Source organism: Drosophila yakuba, chromosome X, assembly GCF_016746365.2.
Source record: "Drosophila yakuba strain Tai18E2 chromosome X, Prin_Dyak_Tai18E2_2.1, whole genome shotgun sequence".
NCBI lineage: Eukaryota > Metazoa > Arthropoda > Insecta > Diptera > Drosophilidae > Drosophila > Drosophila yakuba.
Genome location: NC_052526.2, coordinates 14575266 through 14587178, shown reverse-complemented (window position 1 = coordinate 14587178; position 11913 = coordinate 14575266). Strand labels below are relative to the sequence as shown.

General features: G+C 39.6%; 2 protein-coding genes across 2 annotated transcripts; one reads left to right on the top strand and one right to left on the bottom strand.

The window, feature by feature from the left end:
* The first annotated feature begins 794 nt into the window (after nt 1-794).
* LOC6525437 lies at nt 795-6274 on the top strand. Its single transcript, XM_002101236.3, is given in 4 exon segments — nt 795-1302; nt 3779-4003; nt 4713-5021; nt 5087-6274. Coding segments are annotated over 4 exon segments (1701 nt in total). The 5' UTR covers nt 795-1161; the 3' UTR covers nt 6113-6274.
* Nucleotides 6275-10488: 4214 nt separating this feature from the next.
* On the bottom strand, nt 10489-11206 carry LOC6525435. The gene has a single exon (XM_002101234.2). The coding sequence runs from the start codon at nt 11069-11071 to the stop codon at nt 10757-10759; it is 315 nt and encodes a 104-aa protein (XP_002101270.2). The 5' UTR covers nt 11072-11206; the 3' UTR covers nt 10489-10756.
* Nucleotides 11207-11913: the final 707 nt, after the last annotated feature.

The following is an 11913-nucleotide window of genomic DNA, read 5'->3' as shown; positions in this document are numbered from 1 at the left end:
GTAACTTCATGTGCGTGTACGTGTGAGTGTGTGTGTGTAGAGGGCACTTTTGGGGGAAGTGTGGCGCGAGGGGGGAAGGGTGTCTTGGGGCATATTGTATTGGACCGACAGTTTGTCACACGCAGCGACCTAAATACGCACACTTGATGATATTTTCATTTTGAGTTTTGGCTGTTGTTTTTGTTTTTGGATTCTTTCCTTCACGTTATCAATGGAAAACGGTGATGCGTGTGTGTGTGTGTGGAATCCCATGTTTATATAATGCATTTTCCTTTGGGCTTTCATTTGTAAATGAATAAAGTTCACCATTTAAGCGAGGTTTGACATTCACTGGGTTTTGTGTTTGTTTGTTTTTGCCTCTTCTTTTGCTCCTGCTTCCTCTTCATTTTCTTCTTCAACCGGCTTACATGGTCTGTCTGTGTGTTTGTACTTACATACGTACACCAGTGGTCGCAAAACTAGAAACTATATCAAATTAAATTAAGCTGGTCTTAACATTGGTAAACCATTATATTCGAAGTATTCTTAAAACGGACATGTATGCAGATCAAAGAAGGATTTTGTGAATATTTAAAAATGAAACTACTATTGTTTTGGCTGCAGTAGTGTGTGTTGCCTGCTTGTGGTAACAATTCCAAGTAGCAGCTGTTCTCCCCGCTCCCTTCTTATGCTGTCCTCTCCTCTCCACTCCTCTCACACAACACACACTTTTGCACTCCCGCTCACACACACACTGAAAGACCGCTCTGTTTTTACAGGCGTCGACGTCGACTTCTTTTCTTTGCGCAGCGATGGTTTTCAAAACGAATTCGAACGCTCAAGCGAACGGTTGTGTTTACTCCCAAACAAAGATATCAATAAAAAAAAAAGAAAAACTGAAAACTCAGAGAAATCGAAACACAAATTAGCGGACTCAAAAGCAAAAAGTGCAACAAAACAAAAACTTCAAAGAAAACATTTTTTTGTGGTGCATCTTCGAAAAAACCGGTTGTTAAATGCGCGTTGCAATCGAAATAATCGCAAGAGTTAAACAACAAAAACCCTAAAAATTAAAGCAACGTTGCACATTTTCTCGAGTGCAGCTCAAACTGTAAGGAAAACAAAGCGAAAATTGAGGAAAAATTAAAGAAAACCGAGCCTAAAACTTGACCGAAAAACAAAATGGCATTCTCAATCGTGAGCCGTGGTATTTTGCGCACTTCAAGAGAAATTCTGGAACGCAACATGGCCGCAACTGTCGGCGTTCTGCAGCAGACCGCCTCCCCGCCCCCAAACACGCCCATTTCGCACAGCGATTGTCACGTAAGTGCATCTTTTTTCTCACAGTGCATTCAATATCTAAGCGAATTGAAAGAAACTGTATGTTAAAGAAATCGCAGTGTTAAACACAAGCAGTTTGAAAAGAACTTACCTAAAATTAGCATCACAAAGAGGGCAGGCAAAAACAGTTAATAAAACAAGCTGAAATGCAACAGTTTTAAGTTAAAAAGTTTAAAACCAGTTCCACAAAAGATGTTCCACCAAAAAACAGCTTCCGCAAGATATGTACATATACATATGTACATCAAAACAAAGCAGAGAAATAGAATCGCAATTCGAAAAACGGTAACATGCGGGGGAAGGGGAAATGTAATTGGGGAGGAAGAGGGGAGAATAGAGGCAAGCAAGGGAAGCGGAGAATGAAAATTGGGAGCGGGAATGTTCACGAAACGAGGCCAGTGCTAAGTAAACTGTAGCAGTGCATCCTAAACTGTACGAACTCGAACTCAATTTTTGTTTTTATAGATAACTAGAAATACATACATTTATTCTGAACTGTTTATTTAGCAATACAAGATTAACAATATAAATTCTCTGATTTTCATTCTGATTTTTGAGTTCCATTGATGATTGACTGCAAAATTCATTTAGGTAAAAGCAAATTGCTTGCAAATCAATCATTAAAGGGCGCAGCACTTCAATCAATCAATAATAAACAAGAAAACCGGCACCGAAAGAGGCATATCCCTAAATAAAACAAAACAAGATACAGTAAGATAAACAAATGAAAATTACACACAAAAAAACGTTGATATAAAATCAATACATTCACAAAATTATTCAGTTAATATTTAAACATGTTTCATCTTATTTTTATGTTAGCTTTGAAAATACCGGCGAACATTTGTCAACACAGTATTTACATAAATGTATCGGTTTCGAAACGAAATTTGTGATATTATGTTGATATTATTGACTCAACATACATACTTATGTATATATGTAACCAGCTAAGCAAATGTTAATACTTATTGGTATTTTCCACCGTGTACTCAGGTGATAGCTTATTTTCCTTTCTCACCGACAACAACCAACCCCCTCAGTTTGAAAGTCGGAAAACTGCGCAAATTCTGTGGCAGGAAAATCCTGCGCAAAAGCATTGAAAATAATGACAGAAGTTCCTCATCCGTTTTTTTTTTTCGCTTAGTGCCCCGGAAAAAGCAGTTTTAGAATCACAGGAAATGATTAAAGTGGTTTAAATCGCGATTTTTCTACTTCTTGTTTGCTGCTAAATTAGCATTGACCTGTTGCTCGACTTTGGGTTTTATTTGCCGACTTGTTACTCTCTGCATCTTCATTTTCTACATAAATCATTGGCATTGTTTTTTGTTCAATTTTCTTATGGTCGAAACGTGTTTCTCTCTATTTTTTTTGTTGAGACGCGCAGACATTTAAATGAAAGGAGGCCCGTGTTTTTTTGCATTCATTAATTCGAATTTTGGAGAAACTTGTTTACGAAAAAACAGAAAAACAGAAACAATCCAAAGTTCGTTTAACCAAACGAAGCAACTGGAACCGAAAAAGGTTCCAAAACACTCCAATACAATAAGCGTGCGGGCTTTATGATAATGTTATATGGCATGGTGTTGTATGATATCATCGTCGTCGGTGGCTGGCAACATCTGTTATTGGATTCTTTCTTATCGAGAGCCATTGAAACTTTAAACGTTTACAAGAGTATTCCGTTTCTTGTAATTAAAAACGAGACGAGCCTTTTATCTTTTGCTAATGGCATTGACGGTAGCTGTCGCACAGATGATGGAAAACACCTTTCTTCGAACTGGTTTTTGGCATCTTTCACATATATGTATTTATCTTTTTCATCTATTCATCTTTGTTGCACTGTTTGTATTATATTTCTAAAATACCACGCAGTTGTTATATATATACCATATATTTTTTTTATATTTATTGAAAATTCTTTACCAACTACATAGCTTACAGTTTCTTCTGTTAAGTTTGTAACATGCACGATCGCCACGTGGTTTCTTACCATTGCTGAGCGCCTCTCAAACTGTAAAACTGTCAGTTTTTTGAGATACATTTTGACAGTCATGCTTTGGCACTTATATGGCGAACCAAAGATGGAAAAACTCGTAAAAACAGATAACGAATGTGGTTTAGAATTGTTTTGTGTGTAAACAGAACTGACCTTAACAATGGGAAAACAACAAGCACAACAAAAACAACACGGGAAAACAGCAGTGCGCCGAGTTGTAATTAAAAACATAATGATTGCTTACAAACCGAAGGGCATACAACAGCAATCATATCAACAACAAAAAGAGCATTCAGCATGGGGCTATGAAAACCGAATTAAATAGAACAATAGCACAATGATTGGGTAATATTATTAATGATACATTAGCATCAGTTTTCCAAAGCACATACAAAATGATTATCAAATTTGAACAAATTATTCAATATTTTAAATTTGCAATTTCTCTGTCGATTTCAGCGCCTCTTTCTGGCAACTGGTGGCAATATGTTGTGTGGACATGGAGCACAGCACTCACTGCTGTGGCATCAAATGCCAACTGCCGTGGTCCAGGCTGTCCGTCAATATTCAAAGAAGGCCGGAGCGGCCAAATTGCGACGTGAGGTGGAAAGTGATAGCGATTCCGACTCGGACGATGAGTTCGAGCGTCGTCGCCAGAAAATGGATTCCAAGCGCAGCGAAAGGGTGAGTGAACTGAATTGCTTCAGAAATGCATAACCATAACTAATTTAATCAAACCATAGACCCAAAAAAACTCACGGGTCCACGTGGCTTGTGGCCCACGAGAAATTTCAATTGTGTTCGCTGGGCAGGCGAAGAAAACGTGTTTCGAAATTTGGTTATCGCGCTCAATGTCGTTTTTTGAACCTGCTTAGCGGCATTTTAAAATAGTTCAACATTGTAACCTGGCTAACAGCGGTCATTTAACAGTAGTAACTGGTTTTGAGTACGGACTGTATTACGATCAAAGCTTTGGTTTTGGTTATGAATAACAATTTTTCATAAAAGAATATGAAGCTTAAAGCAGTTGGCTGAATGCAAAGTATCCTGCTTTACAAGCAGTCCATCAAGCAGTTCCTTAAAGTCCTTGAAGCGCTTTTTGTTTAAAGCATTTAAAAGCTCGCAAGCAGTCGGTTTGCGACTCTGAGAAGTTTGAAAAGCTCAAGGAATTAGTTATTAAAAGCATTTTAAGGATAACCATGTCCTTTAAAGCTTAAGAGCTTTACGTTTAGAGGCCATAAGTAGTTTGAAAAAGGTAGAAGAATTAGAAAGAACTTTGTAGTTTAGAAAGCTTTCAGGACTTTCTGTATCTTGTTTTAACTCAATTATACACTAATTTATAAGGAAAACGCAAGGCAAACCAATAAATATGTATATTTTTGCTCATTTTCAGGGCGACTCAGCCTTCTGGCGCCGCAAAATGCGCACTCTGCACCGCATTTTGGACGTTAACCACGATGGCGTTGTGTCCTTCGACGACTTCAGTTTGCTGGCCAAACGCTTTAGCGATCTGGGCCATTTGACCCCAGAGGTCGCTGCCGAGTTCAACGATGTGATCAAACATACTTGGGAAGAGCAGTTTGGGGAGATAACCCCGTACAATCTGGTGACTGCCGAGCAGTTTCTCACCGATCTGCACCATCGTCTCAACGACAAGAAGATGGCCAAACGCATTGGTCGCTTCCTGCCCTACTTGTTTAAGGTTCGTCTTAAGGAAATAAGACCATAATTGAACTGATTAAAACTAATTTGTCGGTTTTCTCTTAGGCTGTGGACTTTGATCACACTGGCCATTTGGATCTCGAACAATACAAGCTCTTCTTCCGTTGTCTGGGACTGACCGAAGACGATGCTGCCGTTTCATTCGCTGTGATAGACAAGAACGGCGATGGCCAATTGTCGCTCAAGGAGTTTGTGCATTTGGGCCGCCAGTTCTTCTTAACCGAGGACGACTCGAAGATATCGAAAATGTTCTGGGGACCGCTGGTCGCCGATCATTGACGGGTTGCAGTCACTGCTGTAGATTACAATACAACCAAATCAACAATAACCCAACAAAAACCTTACTACAATCAAGATTATCAGAACCATCAACAGAACAACAACAACGACCGATGCCATAACATCGGCAACAATAACACCAATGAGCCAATGCTAAATACATTAAAAACGACAACGATGTTGGCCAATAACAATTACAATAAGTTAGTGGCCACATCGTTGCCAACTCGCGTGCAGGCGGCAGGCGGCAGTTGGCTAAATCTACAGCATGTGGCGCCGCATAAATCGGGACCGATAATAAACATTAGCAACACCACCAACACCACGATCGTTATAAGGAACATGAGCATTTACGACTATTTACGGCAACACTTTGCCAGTTCGAAGCGCCAGCGCTCGACCTTTGAACCCCATCCATCGGCCAGTACGTATCCCGCCTCCAAGATGCGCAAGCACAACTTTAGTAACTACCAAAAGGAATGGGAAAGGGAAGACCGGCAGAAAGATTATTATTATTATAAAAATAACAATAATAATAATAATAATAATAATAATCATCGAACGAAGGGCAAACCATCATTAGATGACTATGATATAAGATTCTTTTTCTACCTTAACTCGCTAATATTATTCACGATGTCGTGCAGTCGTCAATCGGCCGCCGAGGGCGATGACCTCAAGCATTTCATTTGCGACCGGATCCGAAAATTCGATCGTCTACGGCGAAAGGCAAGAAAACGCCGCAAGCGAAGGCCCAAAAAGCTGGTCGAGGATCAAATGCAACATTTATAAACTTGGAAAAGTGTAGCTACATACTATATTCACGGTCACCCTATTTACCATATAATCGATTATTTTTTTGTCTAGTTAAGAGTTACGTTTAACTGATATATTACACAATACAGCAAGCATGATATAACGGAATAAAACTGATTTTTAAATATATACCATAAATAATGCGAGCCTATATTTTTAATTAAGGGGTGTGGCCCTTCAAGAAAAGTGATTTTCTAAATCTATCTTTGTGACTATTTACCTTGTAATATATGTAGGTTTTTTAATCCCCTCAAACTATTTCACTAATTATAAAGCGTGATTATGCTGCTGTGGACTTATATTTTATTCGATCGAATTAAAAACTTTTCCACATTTTACGCAAATTGCATGCGAATGGAAAAAGGCGAGCAGCAGACGCTACTTCCTTCCCGTTTCTATTTGTACATGTATTTTTTTCTTCAAATTTTCCCTCACTTGGCATCTGCGGCCACATATCATTATGTAAGCGCCAGCGAAAAAGGATTTGCGATATCAACTGAAAAGTGTTTAGCTGCAGTTTGCGAGGCTACAAAAAATGTTACCTAAAATACGAGACGGGTGCAGCCAAGTGTTTAATACCCTAAAATAAAATTGTTTAATCTATTAATCCAATTTCTATGAATAGCTCAAGTGGCTGTTATTGTTTGGTTATAACTTCTAGTAGCAAAGGGTCAAAAGATGCCGTTTTATTTCGATGCAAAGTGGAACTAAGCAGGGCATATGCCCAAACTCCATGGATAGGGCATTAAAAAATAAGTTACGTTGTGGAAAAGGGCAAGAAAAACTTGTCGCGCGTAAATCTCTGCGATGGCAACCACCCACGGCCGTCTAGGCTGGCTGACCAGAGCTCATTATGCGCATTTGTGCTGGGCGGGCATGGGAATGGGGGGAATGGGGAGAATGGGGGGCTATCCCCAACATAAGGATGAGAATGATGGTACGCCCATTTCTTTTCTTTACTTCTAGTCCTTCGCACTAATTTTTTTACTTTTCAGCTGCCCCGCAGTCTCATTTTCTGCCCCGCACCACGGCTCGTTTTTTATTCATTTGTAGCTAATAATTTTAATGCTATTCAAAATTATGTTGACAAAAAAAATAATATATATATATATTTAAGAAGAGTGGGCTGAGTGGGCGATGGAAGCCATGTGAAAGCATTTTTCGGAACCTCTCACACACACACATGGGATGGCGCTTATAAATTGCATTTGTATCTAAAAGGACATTAATTTTGGTTGCACGTTGCAAAAATGTTTAATTTCTTTTTACAATGAAACACAAATGGTATGCGGAAAATGTCTGAGTAGCTTTTTAAAACTTAAATATTAAAATGTTAAAAATTTACGTTGTTGGTTTTCGTTACCTTAAGAATTTCACAAAATGAAATCTTAAAAATGCAATAACAAAAATATTTTTCAGTGCATTTGTGAGCAAGCAGTGTTCTCGCTTCTCTGTCCCTTTTGCGCATTTCTTACTCGCTTCAATATTTTATAATTTAATTTTTTTACTTTTTCCTTTATTTTTTTTTTATTTTTTGGTTGTGCCACGCACATGACGACCATCGCTAATCCTTTTGCCTCACATATACTCGAGGAAAAACACACACACACATTTGCACTGCTACATCTTTCATTATGTAAATGCACGCTTTACACATTTTTTTCCAGATGCACTGTCCACTCTGGCAGTACCACCCACCACCACCTATTACCCCCCTCTTCATTTTTTTTAACATATTTTTTATTTCCCAACTTGGGATTTGGCCGAGTGTGTGTGTGTGTGTGTGTGTTTGTGGCTCTATATGAATAAAATATATATCACATACTCACATGTAACTGGTTAAGTACATATGTAACCCGCCTTCGTCGACTCTTCCACTAATTTACATCTTTTACTCTCCGTCGCTTGAATTTTTTCCGTGCTCCAACCTCCTCCGTCCTCTATTTGCCATTTTAACGTGTTTTATCGCGTTCTAAGAGCAGTTTTTAAAAATTAAAAGCACGTCCTAAGTCCACATTTGGTCAACAGCTGCTGTCCAAGATGGAAAAGCTACCAAACGATTTTCCGCACTCTCCTTCTCCTTTTCTACGGATTTTCATTTGAGTCACATTCTTTCAATATAGCAAACTGAACGTTAATCTTTAACTAAAATATTTCGCCATGCAAATCACCTGTTTTCTAAGCAGATTTTGCTGTTTTAACTCTTTGGCGCAGATTGCCTTTGCGGCTGGCATAAATTTCGCAGCTAATCATAGAGAAAAAAGAGACTCACAACTGGCGGGGGGCTTAAAGGACACATACTTATCCAGCGGAGGCCATAAAAGTGCGCTAATGTTAACCCGTTGGCTCCTGTTTGAATTACAACACCGCCCACATTTCAACAGAACACATGCAATGGGATGATGGGGTTAAGGCGGCGTTATGCTGTTGGCATGATAATTTAATTACAGCACTGGGATTGGGTTTTGCGGCAAAGGCGGCATCAATCTGGAGCTTAGACAAGACAATCTTCCACACGAGTATATGGCATCTTAGTCTCAACACCGTTTGGCCAACCTTACGAGTTAGATAAAAAACGAACAGGCACACGGTGTACAACCGAAGCCGTGGAAATCCCCGCCAGTGTGGGCGTCAGAAATTAATAATGGCAGACGAATAAATGCCCTAGTTAAAGGTAAAAGGAAACTGGAAACTCACTTAAGACGTTTGAAAATCGCATAGAAGGGCGCTAGCCATATGGAAATTTGAGAATCGCGGAGGAAGGCACTACACATACACTGAAGATCGCAGAAGAAGACACTACACATATACTGAAAATCCCGGAGAAAAAAACTAAAAATATACTGAAAATGGAAGTTTAGATGCCATAGCTATATAAGAATCTTGAGAATCGCGGAGGAGGGCACTAAAAATATACTGAAGAGAGCAGTTCAGATCGCGGAAGAAGAAGCTACAAATATACTGAAAAGAGAAGATTAGACATCATAGCTATATTAAAAACTTGAGAAGCGCGGTAGAAGGCGCTAAAATATATTGACGATGGAAGTTTGGCTGTCATATTTAAAAATCTATAAAAATGCTCTTTGGTAATGATATTAAATATCCTGAAATTCCTGATGATATAAATGCATACCCTAACCGATGTAGCCCTATCTCCTGTGGGTGCCTGCGATGTCAGGGTATAATTATATATTAAATTAAGCCATTTGCATGCGCGTATTTTTTGGGCGTCGGCTCTCCCCCCCTCCCCGCCTTTCGCCACCCCTTTTGGTGGCCGGGCTGTGTTGTAGATTATTAAAAATTATGTCTCACAGTAGGACATGCAATGCCGGCAACCCTTTCCCCACATAGCCACATAGGCCACATTAACGTGCCTGAGATAAGAAGCAGGCAGCAGTTGCAAAAATTGTTTTACTCTTTTCTTTTTTCCTTTTTTTTTTTGTACTTTTTCGGTGGGAGGTTTCATAGCCCCCACTTCCCAAACCCCCCTCACATTTATTACTGTTGTTGCTTGTGTTGTTGGGCCAACGCAAATCCACGCAAAAATTATATTTTGACGTTTGTCAGCGGTTGGCTGCGGTGCGGAAAGGGGAAGGGGTAGGGGAAGAGGTGGGAAATACGAGCCAGAGAAGCCTACATGGCAAAAAGATAAAGAAGCAAAACAAGAAAGTGCAGAAGGATGCAGGGGTTAAGGGGTTGAGGGGTTAAGGGGTTGGGGGGCAAGCACAGTGCCGCGTTAACCCTAACCCCAAAACGTATGAAATGCACTTTGGGGGTTTGGGGTCGAATGCTCTACAGTCGGCATAACCAGTTTTAAATGGATTTAAAGGGTATCATTTATTATTTGCATTTGTATTAGTTAAAAACGACAATTTTGTAGATTAATTAATTATTGCCTAATTAACTATAAAACAAAATAATATTTACTATAGCAAATGGCAGGAGATCCACAATTTGTACGCCGCGCTGTTAGTTCTTCGCGCGAAAACTTATACATGTCGGTGGCAACTCTGGCTGCATACGTACCTTAGGGAGGCCGCCTCGTCCGAGATTTGTTTAACTAAATTTATATTCTAAATGCCGTCTGTCCTGCGGTTCTGCTGGGCTTTTTTGCTGCCATGCTTTGTTTTGTGCCACTGCTACTCTCCCTCTGTGACATAAGCCACGGTGCTTAGTTTTAAAAACTTATTTTAATGTTGGAATTTAATTCGTTTTTTTTTGCGCTTTCTGGCATTGTTGTTGTTCCAGTTGGCAGTGTTGGCCTTCTGCGATTTGGGCCTGGCCAGATGTCCCAACTCCACTCTTAATACATTTAAATTGCTGGCTGTGTGGTTAGTGAAGGATATTCATAATTTTTGGTATTATTTGCACCTATCATGCCACGCACTTATTTATTTGTAAAATGAATTTTGAATAACATTTGTTAATTATTAGGCGTGTACAAATTTCGAGACGACGCCAGACTACAAATACATGTGTGATTGATTTTACGTTGATTAAAATAGCTTGTACAATCTCCTAACATTGAACACAAAGCGAACTAGTTTAATTGGGATTTTGAGAGCAGACAAGGGGGTTAAGGTGTGTTACGACACAGATCCATCAGATATATGTACATGACTAGACCCGTTTCTTCAGCACACGAATGACTTGCTGCCAGAATTTGAGGCCCTTTAGCCTCAATCGAAGGTCCTGCAGGATATCGACCATATTTTGGGGCTTGTTGTGGGGCGGCATGGGCAGCATGGCATCATCGGGAGCAATCTGGGTACCGCGATAGGATTCGACGACAGCACGACGAACGCGTAGGGTTGCCGATGACATTTGCGGCACTGGGAATATGGGTTCCACCAAAGGACTCGTCATCCTGCCCACATACTGCTGCGCATAGTTAATCTTGACCTGGTTCTGTTTGTGGTTCATCTTCAATGCCATCAGTTTGGTAGGTAAGTCTTGGAGTTGCTTGCGAATTTGTTATTTGTTAAAAAAAAGGGATAAATAAATAAAGAATTGTATTTCTTAATTTTTTTTTGTTGCTTATCGTTCACCGGGTGAGAGAAAACTAAACTCTACTCGAATGTGTGAGCCTCAGAACGGTGACAGTCAATCCTACGTTTCTCGCTATGATATCTATGTTTTTTTCTTTTCGCCTTAAAGAATTACATTCATTTTTATAATGCCATAATATTTGATCAGCACCATATAATGCTAACTCTTTTGCTGTTGACTTATTCATGGAATACTTTATTTTGATTTCATTACGCTATAGTTTGTTAGATTTTTATGCTTCTGACCTAAACAAATATGCCAAAATCGCGTACACTGTGCACGCAAAAGAAGGATAGCATTTTTGTGAATTGATGGTTGTGGTTCTAAATTTCCACATTCCAAAGAGAGTAGTTGGCAAATAATTATGTTAACTGCATTTCTGACACGTTTCATGTTTATAACTTATATGAAATCCATGTCTATGCTGGAAAATTGCCGTGCAATTGTATTTGGGCAAAATTCATCAAATCGGAACGTGCAACCGTGTTTAGGGCCAAAAAATCTCCTGGCCATGGCTAAGCTTTTGGGCATTTTTGTTGTTACTTCCGTTGGTTTCTGTTGGCGGTTTCTGTTGGCGGTGCGTGTGTTTTTGATTTTTGCAGGTGGCACACGGCGCAAAACGGAAGCGAAACGGCAACGACACCTTTGAGTGAAATAAATGATAATGGCCTCAATGATTATGCATCGGCACGTTTCTCATCGCGACAACACACACACACACACACAGA